General features: G+C 39.3%; 1 protein-coding gene across 1 annotated transcript in view; it reads right to left on the bottom strand.

Moving 5' to 3' along the window:
* MYO3A (myosin IIIA) overlaps positions 1-26,604 on the bottom strand; it is a 113,261-nt gene that overhangs the window by 64,893 nt on the left and 21,764 nt on the right. The window contains exons 3-8 of the mRNA XM_075747154.1: positions 22,476-22,580; positions 21,586-21,685; positions 6,283-6,359; positions 4,861-5,006; positions 3,114-3,179; positions 2,553-2,708 (exon numbers count right to left, since the gene is read on the bottom strand). Of these exons, the coding sequence (XP_075603269.1) occupies positions 2,553-2,708; positions 3,114-3,179; positions 4,861-5,006; positions 6,283-6,359; positions 21,586-21,685; positions 22,476-22,580 (650 nt within the window). The remainder of the gene's footprint in view (positions 1-2,552; positions 2,709-3,113; positions 3,180-4,860; positions 5,007-6,282; positions 6,360-21,585; positions 21,686-22,475; positions 22,581-26,604) is intronic.

Below are 26,604 nucleotides of genomic sequence, written 5' to 3'. Positions count from 1 at the left end.
AAGACTCTGTTCAGAGGCTTCTGAAAAAACAGTACAATCTTCCATCACCTTCAATAAGTGTGGAACAAATCTATGGCATATTGCTGTTTAAAAGTTTTATCAGTGTAAGTTGAGAAGGTTTCTCTGGTTACTCAGGAGGTTAGTGGGTTCTGTTCCTCTTACTAGGTGTTTGGAAACGATGCAGCACAATGACCTAAAAGTAAGTTCCTCTTCACTAGAATAGTAACAATAATGGGAAGGTTTGGAGAGCCCAGTGCAATGTCCTAACGACTCAGTGACTCGTCAGTGTTAGAAAATACGTCAGGAACAATGGTGCTAATGGTGACTGTACGGTGGCTCCGCTGTATGTCTAGAGATCACACACCCCTCCTGAACAGGATGGTGTATAAAGATTGGATCTGAGGATCTGGCCTTCTGCAAAAACCTCATAGAATGTGACATAACCTAACGCGGTCTCTTCTTTTTGAACTATACTAGTTGCACATTCAGCAAACAAGAAGAAAGGATCACAACCACAACAGACTCCCTCTGCAGAAGGCAGTCAGAGCCAAATTACACCTCAGCATGCTGGGCAAAGAGGGTGATTTGATCTGGAGTGAAAACAGGCATAGTGCCCACAGGAAAACTGGACGGACCTCAGCTATTAACTTCCAGGCATTTTATTTTTTTCTTTTGAAATACACAATTTTCATTAATAAAGTGTAATTTGAAGAGAGGAAGCACAAACTGAGAAAATAACTGGATTCCCTACCTTCAGCTTTAAGTCGACATTAGCAAATTTCTTGAGTGTATATGGCATGCCCATTTACCTAACGTGACACAGGTATGAGGATTTCTTCCTGGGTGGAGGGAAGGGTTCTTTAATCCCTTAAACTACCTGCCTCCCAGTGCCAACAAGCAGGAGAACTATGCCTTCGAATTAAGGGCTGAGCAAGCGTGAGCTGGCAATGGGGAGGGAGCTTTACAAGGAAAGTTGCCAGCAACTGGTGAAAGTTCAGGTATTCCACAGTCGGGCCCTAACACACCAGTGTACAAACAGGCCCAGAACAGGAAAGTCAAGAAAAGAAAGCCAGGAGATTTTAGGATGAGACTTTTCCAGGTGACTTGTCACTAGACAGCCTCTGTCTTGACTCTGAATCAGATTTACATGGTACTTCTGTTCAGATTTCTGTTGACACCATTTGCTCTGTGCAGATTGAAGGTCAGAAGATACGTCTGATTAGTATTTAAAGACTTTTAAAAAAGTATGACTACTGAATTCAAAGATCTTTGTAGAATCTTTTTATCATTCAACAGAAGAAAAAACAAATGCCATTCTGTAGTAATGTGCTTTACAGATGTGGAATTCTAATTTCTTCTAAAGTGAAATGATGTACATACTTCACTACAATTTCAGCTATTGGAAAATAATGACTGCTTTTCTTGCTTGTACAGATATAGTAATAGATATTAAGATGGGTTTTCTTACTGTTTCTAGCAGGAAGGTAACCTTTTTATGTATTCACTGCTATGAAAGACAATCTTCCAGCAAATGTAGTCAATAAACATGTTAAAACTGAAGTGATTATAAGTACAGTGACTGTAAAATGTGATTTTTACTTGCAGTCTTTCATACTACCTTCACTGATCTCAGATATGAAGATTTGGTTAAATCAATGCAAATGAGATTTAAACTAGTATCAGCATACTTGTTAGTATTTTAAACTGCAAAACTGATATATGGACACTACACACCCAGCTAATAGTTTAACCATGCCATTTAAATGTCATCCTTAGATAAATAAGTATTTTTTTTGGCACAGATTCAGATAATAAGTTACTATTATTTCCAGATGATAATACCAAATGTCTTAAATTTTATGTTCCATTAAAAAAACACATTGTCATCCTTTACCTTGAAGCACAGGAGAAGTTGCACCAGCAGTACATCAATACTCATCTACTACATTTAACATCTGATACATTACTTCAGTGTACTGGGTGTTTTTTTCTAAATTGTAAAATTGAACCAAGCCATTTTCAGTTGTTTTAAATAAAAGCCATCAGGTGTTAAGTGATTTATTCAGAATTGATATTACTAAATACTAGTAGAGAAAGAAGGTATCTATTCAATAAGACATAAGATTTGAAGTTTGCAAAACAAGGTCTGGTACCACTATCACTATCACTTCAGTCAGTAGCATCCAATTCCTGCAGGAATCTGAGTAGCTATTTTTAGCATACTTGCTTAAACTAAACATTGGCTGACCATGCAAAAGTAAGAAAATGCCAAACAGCATCACCTAACCTTCACTTTCTGAAAGCTGGGATCCTAATCTGCATCTTGAGTCACAGGAGAAAGGGGAGGCACTTCTAAAGACTGTTTCATCCCACATGTGAATCATGACACCCCTCTCTTTCCATTGGCTCTATAGGGGACCCCAAAGATTAAGTTCTCTGGTTTTTGGCCAGCTAAAATTACAAGAGGTGAATCTTTCTCTGAGTGCTAGCCATTCTGAAACAGTGAAAGTATCAAAATTGTCCCAACTGGTCTAATTTTTAGCTACTTTTACCTTGCCTTTTCAGTGACTCCCATTTGTTGATGAACATCAATAAATTCCATGAGTTGCCTTTGTAGCACGTTTTCTTTTCCTTCAATTTGCTTAATAAAATCATGCTGCAAAAGACTAGATACTGTCGGACGCTTCTCATAATCTTTAGTCAAGCACCTGTGCTGGCAGAAAAAGCATATGATCATTAAGGGATAGCTGTTAAGTTTTGAAATGCTTGTCTGTAGTTCATTCATATCTCCATGATAAATACATTCATCTTAATCACAACTGTTCTGTACTGAAAATTGTTAAGATTTCACAGAATTGATGAGTCCAAGAAGTTAAACTACTGCATTTTAAAACTAAACATTCTTTAAATTAAGAAAAACAGAAACATCAATTGTGTTAAAATGTTGTTATCTTATTTTTTAAATCTGGAGCCTCACTTGGAAGTTAAACAAAGTAGGTTTTTAAGGAAAAGTATTAATAGCAACAGTTTTCCACAAAGAATACAAAGATATTTTACACATGACATTTACACATGTTCCATATTCAGCTACAGTGGTCTCAGTTGTTACTCACTTGTTAATGAAGTCATTGAATTCAGGTGACCACAGTTCAGGCTGCTGTAGCGTTGGAGGAGGATTCCTGCAAAGGTCAGTGTGATGATAAGTTAATAAGCTACTCAGTTGACAAAACCAATGTGTGAAGGCAGGCTGAGTAATGAGTTTTAGAAGGCCACTGCAAAAAGATATTGATTTCCACTGGTAAAAGGAGCATGGGCAGATGATACAATGCCTCACTGGTTCTCCCACTTTACGTAACTAACAAGGAGAAATAGCATGGAGATGAGCTACCAAGTGTAGCTAAGAATCACTGTAATTTTTTCAATCAAATCAATAAACGGAAATGAAACTAACAACCTATTAATCACTATTCACTTTTAATGGCAAGTTTCTCTTTTCAAGCCCAAAACAATATACTTTCTTAAGATAATTTTTTAAAAGAAATTCTATTTTAAGTTTTCCCAGAAGGACTTAATTAATCAACTTGCTGAACAAAGTGTCAGAAGGAGCTAGCTCTTAACTATTTCTCATTCATCAGAAGATAATCAGAAGTCAAGTGAAGGACTAAATACAGATCTATTGTAAATAAATACTATTACTTTCTTTTCTGTTGAGTTAGAGCTGTTTATTCCAGGTGTTAATTTGGTTCAAAGTGTTTTAACACTCTACTTCCATTCAAACAGAGGTGCCATTTTCAATGAGTATAGTCATGAAGACGAAAGGAATGACCTATAGACAAGGTGATTTTTCTGTCTCTTTTCAATCCAGTGTCATAACTGCTTTTCTTTAAGTGCTGTTTAATGTTTACTCTATCACTTTCAGGTTTTACTTAATGGAATGAAAGTGTATTGATCTTGTATTTGCTCCAGGGCAGAAAGGTGGCCAATATTTTTAAGGATATAAGCCAGATGGGTTTTTTGAAGGCCTAGCTGAAATGACTGACCAGAGCAGTTTGTAACTGCTTTTCTCATCACACATGAAGGTGAGAAGAGCATTCATGGTCTGCTTCAGTGCCAAGTCAGCCAAGCTTTCTTAAACCTAAAAGTAGTTTAAACTAATTCGGGTGACTCGGCTGAAAAGGACTTGAGGCACTGATGTATATACTACGTGGCCTCAACTGTTTGTGGCACTGGTCCAACTGTGAGAGTGAAATCCACAAACTACTGTATGATCATCCCCTACAGACTTTGAGATTGATGTTTTGAAATGCTGTAAGTAGCACTTTTGGTACTTTCATCTCCAGCTTCAAAGAAGACAGGAAAGAAGCTGCTATTTGCACTGCCCGAGGACAGCAGCACTGCAACTGCCAGGACCAGCACAAGCTAATGAAAGGTGGCAGCCTAAATGTATCTGAGTGGTGGAACAATACTTTGCTTCAAAGGACATGAGATAACTCTTGAGGGCAGGTATGGGGCCTGTTCACCACAGTGGCATACTCAGACTCTGTATTTCTATCATAAGTCATTCTCTAACAGACTTAGCTAAGTCCTGCGCTCATGTATATCGGGCAGTAGTCCATTCAGGAGAAGGCCTTTTGGCTTCTTCTCAAATGTAGCCACACTCAGCTCTGAACTTCTCAAAGAGTGCACATGGTTGAAGCAGAGCCTGCAGAAAATACAGCTGGACAAAGTATTTCCAACCTCTTCCTGGTATAAACAATAGAAGAAACTCCACATACTTATACGGTCTGAGTTTGAAGAAAGTAGCAGTTAAGGAAAAAGTTCAGTCTAACCCGACAAGAAATTAACACATCAAGATATTACCTCGGTATTTTGAAGAGTGCCCTCATAGGGTGCAAATCAGCAAGGGGTGGATCTCCATCTCCCAACTCTATTGCAGTAATACCCAGTGACCATGCATCACATCTGGCATCATAGGAGCTATCTAGCTGCTGCTCACAGGCAATCACCTGTTGGAGTAAAAGACTGGGATGGTCATTGGATAGTCAAATGTCCGAATTTAAAAGTACACCCACAGCTGGGGGAATCTCTTACAGGATGGAGATACTGGGTGAAATAAAACAGACTTGCACATATTTAGCAAGTTAAAGCACCCTCTTACTGGAAAAAAAGCAATGCTTAAACTGGAGAAAGCAGGTTCTCTGACCAGATGTTCCCTGATCTGACAAAAGGGTGCCAATCCTTGGCTTTTTCAGCTGAAGGTGGAAAACTGTATCCCATGGCTAAGGGAAGTAGAAGGAAACTCAGCAACCCTAAATCTCTTTTCTATGGATTATTACTGCAAAGTAACTAATGGAGCTATACTGCTCTGTCTCTGAAGTGAAACAAGCAGGGAAGCAGAAGTTGAATCCACCGTCCCCTGCTGGGTCCTTATTCAGCCAAATCAGCCAATTCAAAGATGAAGCTAATTTCTCAACAGTGTGTTTGCCACTTGATTACGGCAAGTATATTTCAGTTCATATACATTTCAGCTCATCCGTAATGCCAGATGAATCCATAATTTTTTCATCCCATTAGCTACAGGTCTAAACCAATGCGTATCCCGTTAGCTACACAGCTAGACCGATGTGTATAAGCAGAGTACGTTTATAAAAATAGATGTGTATAAACAGAGTAGTTTTGTGTGCATATAAATAGATGTTTATACATGTGTTTGTGCATGCACAAATACTGTATGTAAGCTTATTTAGAATGAAATCTTTTTCCTGCCTCAGCTTAAAATGTATCTTTATATGCTTCAATTTCAGACCAGAAAAATCTCCAAAGGCACATAGAATACCTTATTTATTCATAATAACCGCTTCCATTTCTTGCTGTCAGCTATGGACATATAATATTAAAAACTTTCCAGGTGTAGAAATCAAAAAATAAAAGCTATAATGTATCACAGTACCACCCTGGGCTCGTTCCATCTACAGGGAGATGAGATACCTATGGGTTCAGAGCTGGAAAGGATCAATGGTAGTATTCTCTCCTCTTTAATTAGTAAGCAATTCAACATCCTGCTCTCTGGCTCTACTCTTGTAATTTCAAAAATAAGCCCTATTTTAACTTAAACCTTGCAAACATGTAAGAAAAAAAGTTTAAACCACTTTTTTTAAAGGACATTGCTATTTCATTTGGTGAAAGGTCCAGTGGTCAGGAAAAAAGACAAAGAAAGAGAAGAAATAAAGAATGAGGTAGCTTGAATACCACTGGCAAAATGTTTTGAAACATGAATCTAACCTCTGGAGCCATCCAGAACGGGGTGCCCACCGAAGTGTTCCGACGGAGACGAGTGCTGGTCAGCTGAGCAGACACACCTGTCAGAACGAAGGGAAGACACGATCAGAGCCACTGCAATTTCCATCCAAGACAGCCCTTCTGAATGGTGCCATCCTCGTCTTGTCCTGCTACGACTTCCTCTGCAGGCGAATCTCAAATACATCGGTCCAGTTCTCTGGAAAGAGAGGCCCAGTCCTCAAAGGTACCCAGCTCTTCAGCTGCATCCTTCGTTTCCAGTGACTTCAGCAGGACCGGGATTTAGTCCCAGACGTGCTTCATTAGCAATCTGACTCCATATATTTTGACTGGCCAATTACAGTTTTTCTCTATCCTGTTTTAGGAGATCAGTAAAGAACTTTAGGGGTAGGGGGGAATGTACTGTACCTTCCACGGATTCTTTTTTCTTTTAATGCTCAGTACTGACACTAGACCTCTGTTTCATTATTTATATATTTCAGGTTGAACACTATAAAAGATACTTATCCTCATCTCTTAGCTGCTCTGCCATAAAAAAGAAACAATAAAACAGTGACACCTCAAAAATTCTTACAAAAACAGAAGTCTCTCCATGCTCAAAGCACATTCTCAAAGCAACATCAAATGCCTGCAAATCAGCTTTGTAACATGAGCTGTAGTTGAAGGAATTAACTATTTCAGGCCAAGAGCTGGAAAGTGAATTCTGAAGTCTAAAGATTCCTTACGGTTTTAAATTAAAAGACACTGAAATATTAGGAATCTGAGTGGGCTACAGCACACTTCTGACCAGCCTGCCAGCAATTTCCTTCCTTACAACACAAGGGTGTCGTGGTTGGAAACTCCTCTAGTGTGTGCAAAGGGGAGAGCACAACACATGGAGAAAACCAGCCCCTCAGCTAGCGTGTCCTGAACTGTTACGGATTTATGAGTCACAATCAACTGTGAGGTCCACACGTGGAGAAAAACAGCCCCTCCGCTAGCAAGTCCTGACCTATTATGGATTTATGAGTCACATCCAACTGTAAGGTCCACCAGAGGCATATTCTAAAGTGCCAATATCATGGATGGCAAGAAAGATGCTATGTTCTGCTCTTGTTCCAACCTCGGCCTCGTTGACACTGAAGCTCACTTATTTTGCCTTAAAAAATACACCTGTTTTCTCTTTAAAAAAGTAAAAAGACTCAGAGTAATTCTGTGAGTACCATTTCATTATTCTGAAATACATGAAGCTCCAGTGAGCACCACTGGCCACTTTCAACTCTGTACTGTCTGGTTTGAACACGCTTGACCTTATCTTCCTGAAAACCCTGCAGATGGTTCGTAGCAGGAGCAATTCACATTAACTGCCCAGTGGAAATACCAACTAAACCTCTGCCTAGGTAGAATTTGATTGGTTTGGGTTTTTTCAGTGGTGGTTACGAAACCATAGAGGGCTTGATCTGTTTTTTTACTCTAAAGCTATGTGTTCAGCTCTGATTCACAAAATATCTCTGTTTGTCCTCACAGAAATGAATATAACTGCTGAAAACAAGGCAGCAAGAAAGATCCTGTCTGTTCCTTCAAGACAAACACAACCATGGCTTCTGTGGCTGCCTCCCTCTAGTCTACTCCAGTCTTGTGAAAGTTGAATTTCTTTCTCTCTCCATGCCTGCAGAAAGCCCAATACACAGTGTTTGCACCATGGAAAGCAGGACAGCCTCAGTCTTAGCTCAAAGTCCATCAATCCTGCTTTGGCGCAGCCAAGCACGGGCTTTGTTTTTGCTACCTCAAGGAGTTGTCTGAGGTCCAGCTTCCGGCTCATGGACTCTGGCTGTTGCGAGCCCTCAGCAAAACACGTCATTCAGAAAGCAAGGGGTAAGCACACATCACCATGGGTCTGTCACCACTGCAGTGATGCAAATGGACACCATTACATGATCCTAGGTTTTGGAGGGAGAGGAGGCTACTCTCCCCTCTCCCTTTCTACGTGTTGTGGGAGTCCCCTGTGCTAAGCTCTTTTTTGCAGTCTTGGATGAGGAAAGGGATTCAGATCTGCAGGCAAAGGCAGGCACTGACTACATTTTTATGATTCCAGTGTCAGATTTTATAAATAATCATAACTTTCTGTAGAAATAAGGAACAAGATATAAAAGGAACATTAATGTGCACAATCTTCTCTGTCTATGCACTGTTGGTTTTTTCCTCTTTGAAATGTAATTATTAAATAAACTGAAAGATTTTTTCCTCCTCTCCCTTTTTTACTTCAGTAAAAGCTGATTTAATTTGAATTGTTCACCACTACTTTCTTTAGGCTCTTGGGGTTTTTTGTGGGCTTTTTGTTTGTTTGTTTTTTTATCCTTTTGCTCTTAGCAGTAAAGTGGCATTTCAGATTATGGAGTGTAGGTCTTATGACAAATGATATTTCCTTGGGCTTTTTCTGCATTTAGAGGAAAGATGATGTAATTCCACACTTAGTAACATTTCTTCCAGCATTTCAGTAACCAGTCAAGCATATAGCTGGCCAGCTTTTTTTAACTTGTATATTTTCTAACAAAACCATCTTGCTCCTCCCCCTTCCCCTTTACTACTGCTTTGTTGTAAAATGAGTCAAATATTCTCCTAAGAAAATCTAAAAATATGTCATAAACCAGTGTTTTATTACATACAAATTGTAAATCTTATGAAAGCAAAAAGCTTAACAGATAAGCGCATTAATGGTAGCAACACACACAATACCCAAAAGAAAATATTGTGCGTATAGTTGGAAAAAGGCACTTCTTTTTCTCCTTTTTTTTTCTTTTTTCAGGCATTAGTTTACTAATAAAAACTGGAAATTAGCAGTCTTACTGCTAATAACTGAGCATTATTCAAGCTTCTCATTGCAAAAACTGGCATATTGGAATAACATTGAAAGTAAAGCCACCTACTTAGGACCTTAGGACTCAATAGAAGAAAAACAGTGCAGAAATGAGCTCCCTATTATTAGGAAAGATTTGTCTCATAGTAGCGCCCAATTTGAGCACACACTGTTCTCATCTAAATCGGGAGGCTGTACAACCTCGTTTTATGATTCTGTCCTGTGACAGAAGTACGCGCGTTTTACCGGCTGATGCTAATGGGGGAATGGCGAGCCCTAGCAAATTCTACTAAATTCACATTCGGCAGGCAGCTGAGAGACTGCACTCCCAACACGCTCGCTACTGAATTCATACATAAAAACACACACCCTATCCCAAAGGGCTTGCACTCTAGCTGTCACGCTGCCTCCGGCTACCTCTTCCATAACCCTTCTTCATTTGTGCCTTCAGTGTCCACTTCCCTACCAAAGCATCTGCTTTGTCACCTTCTTTTGATGAAGGACCTGCAACTCAATCATTCCTCAAGCTAGTCTCTGGACCAAAAGCTGCTCACACTGTTAACCTTGCAGATCTAAACAGGCTGAAATGCTTTGCATTATTTCCCAACATTTTTAAAATCTCCTAGAGAAACAGATGTAAACCAGCAGCAGCATCTTACACTGCATTCCCCTTAAGCCCGCTGGCAGATATGTTTTGGCATCCCTGACTCCATGCTGTTTGCTGCAAAAAGTGGCCTCTCCTTCCTTGCTTCTCTGTGGGATGGTGTGAAGGCAGTCCCCCCACAAATTGCTCAACTCCACCTTTTTACTAATCTGGAGGCAACCTGTCCTACTGGTTTAAGGCTTTTCACTTTGAGAGGAAGCTGTCATTGTTGTGAAGATGCTGACAGCTAATTTCCACACAACAATGGTGGGGTCATAACTCAACTCCTCTGTAATTGCTGTTATCTCTCACACTGCCTCATTTCTTTGTTTCCTTCTTTCAGGTTGTATTTGTGTAACAGTACATATCCAGACAGGATAATTTCAGACAGATCAGCTGAAATGCACACAAAATGCTAAAAAAAAAATACACGTAATTCCTTCATACACCATAATGACAAAAGACAACGGGGAAAGAACATGATTCAAACAAAGCAATTCAGATAGTCCAAATGGCAAATGTCACAACACACCAGGTGCATAACCACATGCAACTCTACTGCAAGTATGGTGGCATCCCCACTAAGACCATACAGGGAGATCAGAGAGCTTCTCCCAGGTTTAATTCCTTAGCATGGATAGAAAACATAAGCATATTTAACAGAAAATGTTACTAACAGGCCATAAGGACACAAGTGGTTGGTTCGATGACTTCACAAGACATGTTTCAGAACCTTTTTGAAACAATGTCAGTATTCAGTATTCCTCAACTGACCTCAAACCCAGATTTTTAAATGAAAAGAGCACAGAAGGAATATAATTTCTTTCGGTGAGCTGTTGAAAAGCATGTTGAAAAGCATGCCTGAGAACTTCTGCTCAGTGATGAATGCTCAAATTAAATCTAGAACTAAAATCCAGTTCTGAACCAATATAATGGAAGTAAGTAGGAAACAAAGTAGAAATGAGGACCCAAAATTTTACAGTTTTCAGCAGCATTTTATGTTGAAAGGTGTTAGATTATGTTACAATAAAGCATGATTTCCTTTTCACAAATCCATGCTGCCTACTCCCAATCACCTTCTTGTCCTTCATATGTTTGGAAATGATTTCTGGGATTATTTGCTCCATCACCTTCCCAGAGTTCAAAGTGAGGCTGACCAGCCTGTAGTTCACTGAATCCTCCTTCCTGCCCTTCCTGATAGGAGTGATGGTAACTTTCTTACAGTCCTCAGGAACCTGCTCTGAGCTCCAAGACATTTTGAAGATTATCAAGAATGGACTTGCAATGGCATTGGCAAGCTCCCTCAGCACTCCTGGCTGCAGCCCATCAGGTCCCACAGACGTGTCCGTGTCCAGTTTGTTTAACCTGATCTTACCCTCCTGAAAGGGTAAGTTTTCCTGTCTCCAGACTCCTCCACTGGTTTCAGGGACCTGGGATTCCTGAAGGCCAGTCTTACAAATAAAGACTGTGGCAAAGAAGACATTGAGTGCCTCAGTCTTCTCCATGTCCTTTGTGACCACATGCCCTGTCTTTATGTATTGTCTTATTGCACATAGTGTTTTAATAATGACACAGAGTGCCAAGACAATGGCCACTGGAAAACTAGAGTTTCCCAAACACTTAGGGAAACACACACTGCAATCTTTTCAATCTTTAATTGAAATAGGGCATATCCAAAAGCTAACCCAATGGCCCTTTACAACTCCAGAAAGATAAAAAAATTAGTATCCAGAAGACCATGTATAGGAACTGCCTGGGAGATAAAAAAACCCATCATGCTTAATATAAAACTAAGAGGCATGGAGTAAAAGGGGGATAAAAACCAGTGAATCTATACTATAAAATAAACAATAGAGGCAATATAAATGGAAAACTAAAGGAGTCAAAGTCCAGTGGTTTTCACAGTAAAGTCACCATGAGGATTAAAGACAAAGAAAAGGCATTTTTAGGCATATAAGGAACAAAATGAAAATCCTAAATCAGATAAAGAATCACTGCAAGGTACATACCAATAATAAAACAGCAAACAGCAACCTAAAAAAAGCAGAACGTGCACTACATCTGTGAGATACATAATCTTTTTGAAACAAAAAGTTTTAATACAGCTTCTTTCTTTAAGAAATTTGAGAACTTTCATATTACAGGAGATTGGGCAGGACGGCGTGGCGGCGCACGCTACCTTCCCTTAGTCTACGATTGTGACTGCACCCTTTCTGCATGGCCCCCCTAGAGCAGGCGACCACGGGCTGCCCTCCACATGCTCCTGACAGTTCAGTGCGGCACGAGGCCAATGATTTTAATCAAATCTCATGCTTCGGGGCTTCAGCTGGTTTCCTGAAAGGGATGCACGGGAACATTTGTTCTCCTGATGCACAATTGGCCAGATGTATTTAGATGGGGGAACTAGTCGTCTCCGGAGCCTCAGGGATTTGTGCAGCTACACACAATCTGGTGCAGCATGCTGGTGAGGAAAGTCCTCCTTCTTAGATGCTACCTTCCTTACATACTAGATTTCAAACTGACTGCCGCTTCTGAGAACCAAAAAGGAATTTTTTCCCTGTCTGACTGACTCTGGAGATTTCTCTCCTTGATATATGACATGGTTTTCCTGTTAATACTATCTGGGTTTCCGGAACATCTATGCTGATGGGACAGAATATTTAAAATACCTAAGGACTGGAATACTTCAGTACAAAGGAGTCATTGGGTTCAACTTCCAGGTAAAAATGAATGGGGTTTAGTATACTCTGGTGAGACCAGAGGGTTTCTAATAACCTCACGAAATGACTATTTTGAGACCCATGAGACAACCAAGAGGAAGTCTTTGCTGGCCAGAAAGGGCTATTTTCTTGCTTTGTGTGTCTCTGGCATATGACACCAGCTTTCTGTGTCAAGCTTCTTTAATGTTTAAGCCATCAGTGACATCTTTATGTGAATTAGTCAAAGAAAATATTTGAAAGACCAAGTGAACAGCTTATCCTGGATACAGCATTTGGCCACATGATTTCTTTTTGTTGTTACTGGACAGCACAAAGGTTTTCATTCACACATGGCCCATAAAATAAGTTTTTAAGGACTAAGCCTTCAACAAAGAATTAAACATTCAATGATGAAAATACTCCGCAGCTCAAGTCAATGCAATCCATCTTATCCCTGCTAACCCTGGTTTGAAAAATTTGGAATTATTTCTTTGATTGGGTTCAAAGCAGTTTGACAAGCTTGACAAGTTTGACATGAAGAAAGCTTTCTTCAAAGTCTTTTACTTTCATTGGCTTCTGCCACAGTCCCCTAATAAATGCTTTTTAAAAGCAACATGTGAATGTCATGCTATATGGTATGCAGAAATGACAACAGAGTAATAGTCTGGTTTTGATCTGAATCAGTGAAGCAGGCAGCTTTATTATGGATGCATGCTAGAATGACTAAGGCAAATACAAGTCCTGCTATGATTCATTGCTTAAAGTAAGCTAAGGGCAGAAAGAAAATTATGTTATTTTTGAATACTTTCACATTAAATTATTTTAATTAATTGTTTCATTTTTGCAGAATGATTCAGACAGCATTTATAGCTAATGCAGGGCAAGAAGAGACGCAATAGGATATTCTGACTACTTTTTTCTTCAGAAAAAAGTAATCTACAGAAGTTTGGAAAACTACTCAAGGTCATGCTGAGCTCCTCTTCAATGTCAGCAGGACACATAAGGCTGGGAACCATGATATATATCAAAAGGGACAGAGATTAAAATGTCCTTCCCCAAAATGCTCCAGTACTCAAACTTGGATCACTCACAACTCAACCTATCCTCTGAGCACAAGGTGGCTCTAGATGCACAATGCATTGCAGCCCGACCTGTACTGCGTGCATTGGCAGCAGGGTGCTGAGCCCGCTCTCCCTCTGCAATGGCACCTGTGATCAGTCACCAAACTGCATCCATATCAGGACTATTCGTGGTAGGGAGAGACTGCAGCACTGTGTCACAGCAAGGGAACATCAGAGCTGGTGAGGTGTCATGGCGAAAGGATGCACCTCAGTGCTGTGTTGCCTCCCCAACGTCTGACCCAAGGTTTCAGATGCCTTCCCCACCAGGCCAGCAGAAAGCTCCTTCATGCATCAGATAACCAGGAGAGGTGAGCAATTAAGCAGATGGAACTATTAAGATGGAGTCTTACCATGGACTCATTAATTACTTTGAGATAGTCCCGATTATTTTGGACATACTGTCCAGTGTAACTGAATTCAGTCTTCTCACTTTGTCATTATAGCAGCTGCAGGTTCATCTACAGTTCAAAAACTCAACCTGGTTAGTACAGTCACAGAATTTTAAATATTTTGGTCCGTATTTCTGTACTGGAATAGGCAAGAATATCATGCATTGAAACATAACAAAAATGCGTAAGCAGTCTAACTTATATTGATCAATTGTTACCGATCACTAATCGTGGTAAAGCATTACTAACAGGAAGAAGTAAGGAAGAAGTATTGCATCGCTACTGAGTCATAACAGAGAATGTTTGCAGAATTGCTACACACTCTTTCTAGGAAAAAAACGCCAAGAAATTTAATTTATGAACTCAACTGAATTATGAAATGAACTTAATACGTTCATTTAGTATTACCTACATGAAAGTATGTATGCATTTTAAAGTAAAAACAGAATTCATATAAAAATAAATTACTAAAAAGAGTGTCTTACAATTGGCTGTTTTCACCAAATTGTAATTTTGAATAATAAGGCGGGCATTCAGAAATGCCAGCATTAAGATTTCTTTTGCTGTTAAATTTGGATGACTTCAAATATCTTTAAAAGAAGAATGATCATTCTCTCCTGTGGTGGGTTGACCCTGGTTGGAGGCCAGGTGCCCCCCAAAGCTGCTCTGTCACTGCCCTCCTCAGCTGGGCAGGGGAGAGAAAATACAATGAAAGGCTCCTGGGTGGAGATAAGGACAGGGAGAGATCACTCACCAGTTACTGTCACGGGCAAAACAGACTCAACTTGGGCAAATTAATTTAATTTATTACCAATCAAATCAGTCAAGTAATGAGAAATAAAACCAGATCTTTAAAACACCTTCCCCTCACCCCTCCCTTCTTCCCGGGCTCAACTTCACTCCCCATTTCTCTCCCTCCTCCCCCGCAGCAGCGCTGGGCGACAGGGAATGGGGATTGTGGTCAGTTCATCACACCTTGTCTCTGCCGCTCCTTCCTCCTCAGGGGGAGGACTCACACTCTTCCTTTGCTCCAGTGTGGGGTCCCTCCCACGGGAGACAGTCTTCCATGAACTTCTCCAATGTGAGTCCCACGGGCTGCAGTTCTTCACCAACTACTCCAGTGTGGGTCCCTTCCATGAGGTGCAGACCTTCAGGACCAGACTGCTCCAGCGTGGGTCCCCCAAGGGGTCACAAGTCCTGCCAGCAAACCTGCTCCAGCCTGGGCTCCTCTCTCTATGGTTCCACAGGTCCTGCCAGGAGCCTGCTCCAGCGTGGGCTTCCCACGGGGTCACAGCATCCTTTGGGTGCCTCCACCTGCTCCAGCGTGGGGTCCTCAATGGGCTGCAGGTGGATATCTGCTCCACCATGATCTTCCCTCCATGGGCTGCAGGGGAATCTCTGCTCCAGCGCCTGGAGCACCTCCTCCCCCACCTTCTTCACTGACCTGCGTGTCTGAAGAGTTGTTCCTCTCACATCTTCTCACTCCTCTCCCCAGCTGCAATTGCTCTTGGTGTTTTTTTTCCCCTTCTTAACTATGTTATCCTGGAAGCGCTACAACCATTGCTGATGGACTTGGCCTTGGCCAGCAGTGGGTCCGTTGGAGCCGGCTGGCATTGGCGCTCTCAGACACGGGGGAAGCTTCTGGCAGCTTCTCACAGAAGCCATCCCTACCCCGCTACCAAAACCTTGCCATGTAAACCCAGTACATCTCCATAACACAACAATAACCCTACTACATTCCAAACACAAAAGATGACGTCTGTCTACCTGCAGTTTCTAAATTACATGGAAGAAACAGTTCAAGTATTTAACAAAGTAATGTCAGTTTTCAGTATGTCTAAATAAAGCAATACAGTATTCCCTCCCCCAGTCCCTTTTTTCCCCAATGAGTCATAGCCAGGTTAAATCTCTAGTTGAGTCAGACTACTATACATCCACAATAAAACTGCTAGCTATGTGCAAAGTATGATATCCCAAACTGCATCTGGAATGCAAAGACAATATTCACAAACCACTTTTAATTCCAACACTTCTAACATTTGAAAGAAAAGCAGAAAAATACAAACTAAGCATGTTTGAAGTACAAAAATCACCTTACCTTCACTATATATTCCATTAATGCTACAATACATGTTTTCATTATGCAATCTCTTTATCCACAGTACGAAAGGAACCCTTGAAGTCATTATTCTATTAACTGCATGCAGAACAGCCTGTAATTCTCCACCATCTGCCAGCAGCAGTAAGATTGCATCATCTTCTTTCCATGTCTTCCACTGGAACCTGCTTTACCTATAAAAAACCTTAGATCTTTCCTATGTATTGCTTATCCAGAGGCTCTAATGATGGAGAGTTTTAGATACCATTAATTAAATGCCTAAGAAGAAACTGAAAATGGACAGTGCCAATCCTTTTCAATATTCCCTTTCCCACAGTGACAGTACTAGTCAAACCAGGGCAAATCATGGAGTCTCTTGCAGTATGAAATAGGCTTGAATCCCAAAGATTTCATGAGTCCTCCAACATTTTATTTTCATTATGGGAACATGAATATCTCTAATATCCATCTAGATGTCTGACAATTTTTTTTTTTTTCCCCCAATGACCTTTCATGGTAATAACATCAACAGTCTAATTACATATGGTATGTTTACATTTGATGCATAGAAGGATATGGCCTTCAGGAAAGAACACTGCTGCTGGAAAACTATGCATTTGCTTAAGTAAGTGGTGGAGTACAATTTATACTTACATTTTTTTCTGGATATTTCCAAGCCAACAGCTGTTCATCCTGAGATATTTCTAGTCCGTGACAGCAGGCTACAGCCGTCCCAGAGAAGTATGAGCTACCTGTGCTCTTGTTCAAGATTATCAGTCTATAAGGTCAACCCTCAAAAACATAGCTGAAGAGGAATTTTCCATCAGCATCACACTCTCCTCTTTGTAGCTAAAAGAATCACTTGCACATGACTGTAGATGTTTCCAAACTTTTAGTGGAAAAATGGTTCTTTCCTCCATAACTCTCCACACCTGTCTAGTTTGCTGATAGGGAGTTGTATCCTCTTGGATCCTCTTTTTTTTCAATAACATATAAGCGTGAAAAGCTTTCAAGCTCCCAGGCTCACTGCAAAGGCCGGAGATTTCAGAAACACGTCAAATCTTTCAAAACGAAATGTCACTTGGACTTTTTCAGACCAAAGTTAAAATAATAACAATAACAATACAACTTTCTTTTCTCCCATTTTAGAACAGCACATTACTTGACATCTCAGAATTTCCAAACAGGAATTGTGTCTTAGACTAACATTATTTAATACATGAAAGGCCCTCTGCGGCATCCTGATTTCAAGAAAAGAAATTGAATTGAGAGGGACTATTCAAAGAAGCAAGTATTTGTGAGCATAAGCAGATGTTATACACTCAGCTCCCTATGTAATTGGTTACACATTGTAACATGCAGATGAATATATGAATTTTTATTACAGATGATGTGTGCAGTGACTTCAGGCCAGTTTTTTAACTGATGAAACAAGGTCAGAAACTAAAAAGACATTTAGGCACTAAAGGTTGCAGATAAATTTGTCACAAGACTTTCAGAAGGTATCTAGCCATAAATTATTTTGTATTTACACGCTAGAAGTTTTTGAAAATTTTAATGGCTAAAATTTCTTTCAAAATCCAGCTCTTTAACATCAATCCACTGCATACAACCAGAAATCTGAGAAATTGATATAAAATATATTCTTCCCAGAACACTAATAAACAACTGTGAATATAATTAAGAATATTTATAAAAAGGGAATTTGGTTCACACCTTGCTTGCCTCCAACTCTTTTTACACAATATATTATATAGCTGTCACTCTTTAAAGTGCTGCAGGGTATTTACTTTAATGTAAAAGTTTAATTTTCTATCAAATCTCTATCCTATACTGAAAACACAGCAGTTAGTTACACTTGAATATAGTGCAACTATTTATTATTTGTATTGATGCAAGAGAGGATGCTTCTTGCTTGGAGCATAATTGCTGCGATTCCCAGGCGTAACATCCCTCCCCAAAGGTTTTCCACCAGAACAGCAGACCAGCTAATTCCCACAAATGTTTAGGTAGCAAAACTGCCTTCAGTCAATCTTCTTCTCTTACAAGGAAAATACAGACTTTGTAATGTATCTAGAAGTTTAATGAATTCAGGGACTGAACCTGTGATCATGGGATGTGCTTAGAGTAGATGCCCTTGGCTACTGATCATTATTTGTAGTAAAAAAAGAATGATTTTGTTTATCTCTGCTGATATAAATTATCATACTGACGTGAGGAGAGAGGAAGCTTCCCTGGTAACAGTATTTCAAACTTCTTGTGGCTTGGACAGTTTAAACTAAAACTTCTATCTGGCAGCTCCTTGATAAGCAATTGAGCTCCAGAAGCATTGGTGTCGAGATGCTATAAACTCATTTACTTGATTTGATCATTAATCTATCAACTGGGATTTGGTGTTTCTTAGATAGGAGAATATTACTGAGGTGATTAAGAAATATTAGAGCAGAATTTTAAGGCAAAGCAAAAAATTCACTCTTCAAAGCAATCTGGGTGAGGCACTGGCATGGTATTCTTTCAAAGTCTTTCTCATCTCTTTAACTATCAATACCTCTACGAAAGGCAAACAGTTCAGGCTGTTAGCCTAGATCTTGGGAGAGCTTTTCCACAGACTTTCTGTGTCACCTCAAGCAACTCAGTCTCTCAACATTTCAGATTCCCAGCTGTTAACTGGGAATTATAGTAATTTACTTCCCCATAAGAGCATTGTGAAGGTCATCCCGTACAGGCTGTGCAGTGTTCAGAAACCATGGTCACAGCTTACATAAATGCCTAAGACAGAACAACCATTAAGGCAATGTGTATAAATTGTCTCACAAAATGAAGCTTCTAGAAAGTCCGTATTGCTGTGTAAGAAAGGACTCACAGTGGTGGTACACTATACACCAAGTTCAGAGTACAAAAAGAACATAGGAAAGAAAAGCCATTCTCAAAGGTGATTTAATTCACTTAAGGTTAACTATTTTTCACTTACGACTCTTAAAAAGTTCCTAACTGTACTTTAAAACAAAGACAAAAAAAAGACCCAAGTTCAAGTTATATGACCACAGAACGTATACAGACTGAGAATAGGTCCTTTTTTACTATTGTGCTCCATAAGGGACTTCATAGGTCTATCTTTCAGATACAGGTTTTATGCAGCTGTTTAAATGAAAACCACCATAAAGAGTATCAAGGGAGGAGAGCAAAGGGTTCTTCAGGAACATCTCATCATCAACCAGCATGCAGGAGAATGGCACAGACAAAATTATCCGAGGAAGGGCTCACTTCCTCGGTCAAGTGTGTTTGGTGGTTGAAAGAGTCCTTGATCCACTCTCTCTGCTCCCCTCTCCACAAAGGAAAAGCAGTGTGCATGCTAGAAAGGGCTGTGTGATTATTTGGGTTGGTTTTGTTTGTTTGTTTGGCACCATGTAATAATAACCCAACACAAAATGTTTGCTTCCACTGAGTATTTACTGGGAGAAAAAGAGATCGTGCCTGCGTATCTATCTCATTCTGTAGTCCACAGTTTCACAGGCTTATATAGTAAAAAGATGGCTATGAGCTTCAGTCCCTGATCTAATAAATGTTTATGTACAACAGTCGGTAGCAGTGTCAAGATGAGAGATTTTGATCAACTCACATTCCTGGCTAAAAAATTCTCTTGGAATCTGATTAATGTAGGTTTAAATCCTCTTAAGCAGAAGACACAAATCTCCCAAATCCCAGCTGAATTCCTTAAACATCAGCCTGAAGGGTGAATGGTATGTCTTCCATGATGATTCTGTGAGGACTGTATAAATTTTTCCCATTTGAAACTACTCATTATTGGCTTCAGACTGGGTTTGGGGGGAAAAAAGAAAAAAATAAGAGAAAATTTCTATATATACCTAAATTAAGGTGTAGTTCCTATACTTCTTTGAGAGGAAGGACTGCAGATATTATTACAGGTGCCTCTTCAACCCACATAAAAGCGTGTGTCTGTGTGTTTGTTCCTTGTGCACGTTCTCATCTGTACTTTGGCATACCATTTTTCCCACAAGATTTTAAGATTATTTTTCAATTACAGCCTTAGCAGTAGATTGCAGTAACTGGGGAATAAAGAATTCTGGTCCTCATCCCTGCAGCTTGTATGTTTTGACATCTGCATAAGTGAATTAATTTTCAGAAGCATCGATCCTCCACGGCTCTAATTGCCTTCAGCATCTTAAAAAAATAGGTATCCACAACAAATTAAAAATCTGTGGGCAAAAATATTGATTTTGCCTCACATTCAACTTCCAGACTATCAGAAAATACTAGTAAGTGTATGGCAGATAATTTAGGAATTCTGAAGGCTTTTCAATGAAAGATTTTATCTAGGAATAAAATAATGAACCTAAATACATGAATTTTCAGAAAAATTAGTAACCCCAATAGTTGTGGGTTTTTTTTGTGTGAAGTAATAAGAGTTGCATAAATATAATCAACTGGCAGGAAGACACTACACTAATGGGAGTTAAAAGCCCATGATTAGTTTAAACAACTGTTATGTATCAACTGAATAAAAATAGGAGGGTAAAGGAAAAACGAAGATTTTCCATCTGCTAAATGGAATAATGATATTTACAATTGGCTGCTATGCTGTGAAGTAGTGATCAATAAATTGAATTTAAATATTAGAAGAACGTGTGCTACCAGAGGGTAATAGTTCATAATAACAAGCATTGCAAATTTTTATACCCCTCATATAAAACAACAGTCAATACACTTTTAAGTCAAATCACTGTGGTATGGCTGAAAAATAACAGGTTGCATCTACTTACCTGTGTCTCTGCTTTTGCCTTCTGGTGGTAAAACCAGATGACAGCATTCAAGAATCACTTTAGGTCTAACAGACTTGAACAGAACCTTTTCATTCAATGCCAAGTCTTAAGTTTAGACTTGCCAAAAGTAGTTTGTTAGTCTTCCCAGACTTTGAAAAGTGGAGATTAACTATATAGTATCTCCCCCTCTACTGCCCTCAGGTAGTATCTCTTGTTTTGTTTCAAATCAAGCTAATGAAGTACATGTGACTGAGGTAGAGCTCTCCCATTCTTCACAACATACAGTATGTTCTAAGTCCTCTCATATACAACATGGAACTTTTGCCTATCAGCTCCTAATTTCACTGAACCAGCACATGGTCCTGGAGGAACTAAACACCAACCTTATTTTGAACCCTATTAACTTGCTTTGCCACTTCACTTGCTGTGTCTGCCCCAAAGCATTTGGCATGTACTAACACCACACTATAACTTCTACTCGTTAGCTATGCTATCTAAACAGCATTAGCAAAATGGCTGGAAAATGCAAAGTCATAAAAACACTGAATCCGTGAATATTTTATTTCTATCAAGTAACTTCGGTTATTCAAGCAATTTTTCATTAAAAACTCAAAACCTTAATAAAAAGTTAATATAATTCATCTTTTCTGATTTGTTTCCTCTATTTTATTTTCCATGCTTCAGATGTACAATACTTGTATACATAAGCAAACATACATACCAAAATCCACAAGTTTTACTCCTCCTTCAGTGGTCAAAAGGATATTATTTCCCTTAATATCACGGTGGATAGTTTTGTTTTCATGCAAATGCTGAAGTCCCTGGAAGGTGAGATGTAAACATGAAATTTTTGCTAACAGCTCTGTTCTCTGCATTACCTTTGCAGAAACAAAAATGTACCAGAAAAGTATGAGAGAACTTTAAACAGATTTTTTTTTAATCCAAAACCACAGAGATGACAATCTTATTGGAAAAACACTTGTCACATCATGAGGAACACATATGTTTAATTGCCCCACTTTATGTCAAATAGAAATTTTAAGAGAAGACCAGAAAAAAGGACTATAAATCTATGTTATATAGTATACCTTTAGCGTATAAAAAAAAGAGGAAAAAGAAAACTGCTAAAGCCCATCACTGATTCCATTGCAGAGAGTCAAATTCCAGTTAAAAGACAATGAAAAAGAAAGGCACTTGATCCTGATTAGTCAAAATTTTTTCTTGTGGCAGTGTTTCAGTTCACTAGATCTGTTGATCATTTTGCTATAAAAATATCTTGGATATCTGGATAAGAAGTTGAACAGTATTTGGGGAATATTTCTGCTATTTCTCAAAAGAAAAGCAATTTGATGCAGAACTGTATTTACTGATGAAATAAATCCATGGTCAGAAGTCGATTTCTGTTCTTCTAATAATGAAACAAACAGCTGAATTGTTTTTTACCTTGCTCGTTCAAAAAGAACCAGCTGAATTACACATTACTTTGATTTTATTAAACACTGCTATAATCTAAGATAGTGTGCTGTGTTAGTGGGGATATGATCTTCATTCATTCAAAGAAAAAAATATGAGCTGAATACTGTCTGTCCTTTCACTGACAGCTTATCTTACCATCAGAGCTTCACGTAAAATATAAGCAATTATAAGTTCATTCATCCTTTCGCCTCTCTTCAGAAATCCTTTCACAAGATCAGTTACAGATCCACCATTGCACAGCTGCAAAACATCAGGGGAATATAAAAAGAAATTAAGAAGTGTTGGAGTAGCCACCTGGTTTTACTTTTCAGTAGTTTTTGTATTTGTAGCCAAATGAGCTCCTATTAAACTGGCAAACCACAAATTTGTCCTTAGGTCTACCACTTATACAAACAACGTACACGGCAACTTTTGCCAATTTTTTTTTCACTACTTTCTGCATTTAATTCTTCTTGCCCAAACACAAGTACACCAGTCTATCACTTCGTTTTCCTATACACATGATTGCTTTTCACTGAAACAGAAGTAGCTTATAGTGCAATAAATTTGCTGTGAAGGCATGTTCTGTGGGGCACCCTAATTGCTTCTTATATTCATCGTGTGCAACTCACCAGCAATGCAGATTATTACAGCATCAATTCTCAGGTACAAAAGCTACATACAACATAAAATGGATTTAAGGTGTCAGAAGACAGGTGGCAGAGCAGTTCCTCCAACAAGAAAATCTTCCAAGGGGAAAGCTGCCCTCTTTGCCAAGCAGCACTGAATTCCTCTGTAGAAGGGTGTTACACACAAGGGATGGGCGTCATGGGAGATGATGAAAGCACCATGGAAAGAAAGGTCTCATCTCCCCCTGAAACAAGGTGGGCCATGGGTGTAAGACTAATTATAGCCCTTGCAGCATCAACCCTGTGAGCTTCTTGTGCAAGATAAAGAGCCACAATCTACTCTGGACAATCCTTTCTCCCGTCTAAGGTCCAGTTAGACTCCTGCAAACCCCTGTCCTGTCCCATACACACCAGCAGCAGAGGTTTGGCCTTGCTCTCTAAAAAGATTAGTAAGCACACACTAGCAGATTAGTTTAGACCTGCACTATTTCATATGTTCATTTTCATCACTTACACGTTTTCCGCAGGAAGAAGCAAGAAGGTAACTGCAGTGACTACGTCTGCAGCAGTTACATACCCACAAAGATGAAATCGGTACTTAAGCCTCTAAACTATCCATAATGCCCCTAACAATACTCATTGATTGAAGAGCCATTGCCTTTGTAAAGGAATAGCTGCTTCCAATAAAACAGTGAAACAAATTGTAAGTTTTGTACTGTATCATCCAGTAGCTTTTCATACAAAAATAAATACCCGCATAAGACATTTTACCAATGTAGCACAAAACAGTCATTCCTTATGACTATAGATTTTGAACTCTATTCAAATCGAGGGCATAGTTTATCAATAAAATCTATCAACTGCAGAACTCCAGACATCTGATACTTTTGTAAATAATTTTTTTAATCTGTTCTTGTATACATCTACATTTTTTTCTGTGCTGAAATTACAAAAAGACTTGCACCTTACAGTATAAAACATTTTATAGCTCTTTGTACCCAAACATTACAATGATTTTCTGACTGCCTTTGGAACCCCTGGGTTGCACTGAACTTGCATGACATGAACGCCTACACAAATACCGTTCGATACGTAAGTCTTGTTGCAAGATGTGTCCCCCATCAGGTCAATGAAGGCTCTGGTCTGATGGATGCTGAGCTCTATGGCACCAATCTTGGAAGTCACTTAATCTCACCCTTACTTCAGCGGGACAATATGCATGCTTAGAGAGGCAAGAACTCACATGCTTAAATGATGAGATTAAGCACTTTGCTGGATCAGGGTCAGATTCCCAAGCAGGATTTAATTTACTGTCTTTAGCCATGCTGGTCTGTCTTCTCCATTGACTTTTTCTAGTTACTGGGGTTTTTTACAGTAACATTATCCTTCCATGGTCTCTATTGTTTTAACTTTGCCACATCACTGACATGTTTAGTCAAACCAAATGGATGATGACAATTCCAGTTAATTTAATGCATTTGCATTTCAGGGCAGTGAAACTGTCTGACAAGCGACAAACCAATTGTGAAATAAATTACACATATGATATTCTTTAAACTATTTTTCTTCATTATCTAGTATTAAAATTTTGCTTTTTATAGACAGATCTTCTTCTGTTTTTGTTACAGAGCTGGATATCTGTTAGTCATTCTGTTCACAGAAAACTAACTCAGAAAGGAACACGTTCATTTTGAAGGTGGGACAAGGAAGAAACTATACCTCAGAAATCACCCTCTTCAATATTTAGACAGTAAAGCCAAGACTGAATTTATTTGCCTGGTTCAGCAATGTTAATTTTAACTAATTTTTCTACCCTTCTTATAAGACATAAATCTCTATTATGAGATAACTATCTGTATTATAAGCTAACACTTATCTAAAATATCAGGTAAAGTAAGATACCAGAACTATGATTATTTTAGACCAAACCAAAACTGAATCTGGATATGTAAAATATCAGCTGAGCAGGTCTTGAAGAAGAAAACAGAAATCACCCACACAACGACAGAAATCCTCCACCGACTCCCCAAGGCAGGACAGCTGCTTAGGCAGAGTTCAGCTGGGGATCTCATAGACACAGGTTCTTGCATGCACAGGGCAACTTTTCTTTTGTCACTTCTGTCTCAAAGAGTTGTACTTTTACTCACATCAGACAATTTGTAGGTTTCTGATCAGTAGAATAGGAGGAAGGGGGGAGAAAAGCTAGGTATTGGAATGCAAGCAGCTATAAGGGGAAGAAGGGATTATTAGAACACAAACTACAATTACAAAAGCAGATTATGGCAGACACTGTATGTGTGTGCTCTGAGCTGCGTGGGGAGGGGAGGGGGGCAATGATGACGACAATGATGACACAGGTTAGTATTAACCTTGTTCTATTTTTCTACAGGCCAAACAAGTCCTCATGGGTACGATGTTGCATCCAGTCTCATTTCCAATTCCTACTGTCTGTTTTTTGCAGGTGAAGCTGCCTCATGTGCCTATAACCATGCACCTAACTGAAGTTCAAATGGTGATGCTTTCTTCTGACACAGGCTATCAAACTGCATGCATGTTCAATGCAAGCTTATCATAAACACATCAAAACATCCCTCTCATAACAAGTTAGACTCTTCCTTCTCAGAAGCAGCAGCTACGGAAAACTATGATACTCCTGCCCTATGCAGTGCTGGACCATGCTAGCTCGGGAATCTGAGTAGACAGGGAAATACATTATCCTTGGGGATGTTGACCAGGATCTAGTCCATGACATAAAAATTTAAAGAAGAGGAAAAAAACCCCTAAATCATTTTAAAAAAAATCACATTTCCTGAACTCATACAGTCCTTCAATAAGAGATTATGGGATAAACGTTATTTAGCAGTACTGCCAGACTGGAAGTTTCCTGGGCTGTTGTTAAATATTGCAGTTTATAACTATGATCTCTGCTGTTTCTTGGTAGCATGCCGTCCACAGTAAAACCTGTGTAGACTCTTACCAAAGTTACTGTGTTTGAGTTAAGCTAACTCTAATGCTTGGATGAGAAGAAATCATGAAGGCAACAGAGATCATTTTTTAAAAAGATCTGTCTAGTTTCCAGCGAAGCATCTAGAGAAGAGAGGTGCTGGTAGCTATTATTTTGCTGCAAGCATTTTGAAATCACACGGCCAAACTGTTAATTAGTCTGTGTTGTGTCTCCACATCATTCAGTAAAATCTCCTCAGAATACCTTGGTGAAGGGCACTATAAGCAGAAAATAAGAAACGCACGGAGAACTCGGGACACAGACATACAGTAGAAGCTACATGGCCATCTGAGCTATGCCACAGGGCTGCTTCCTACCCTAAAGGTCAGAGAAGCTCATCAAACGCAAATGTCCTTCAACCTGTCGTGAGACATGGGCTTTTCTGGGAGGAGAGAGTAGTAGATCCATTTCTCTCTCCCACACTCTCAAAAACACACACACGCACATATTCTCTCTTGCACACACAGACACATTTCTTGCGGTTCAAATCGGTTTTATAATACCTATTTTAAGCAACCAGTAATCCCAGGAGGAAAACTGGGTATGGGAGAAGTGGTGGTGGCATCTGTTAGCTCATGTTTAGCAGCACTAGTTTAAAAGATGTAAACTGAATGGACTATCTCAGTCTGGTTCTCAGATACCACATACTCTG

Source organism: Balearica regulorum, chromosome 2, assembly GCF_011004875.1.
Source record: "Balearica regulorum gibbericeps isolate bBalReg1 chromosome 2, bBalReg1.pri, whole genome shotgun sequence".
NCBI lineage: Eukaryota > Metazoa > Chordata > Aves > Gruiformes > Gruidae > Balearica > Balearica regulorum.
Note: the sequence above shows the minus strand (reverse complement) of the source record. Positions and strands in the feature narration are given on the sequence as shown.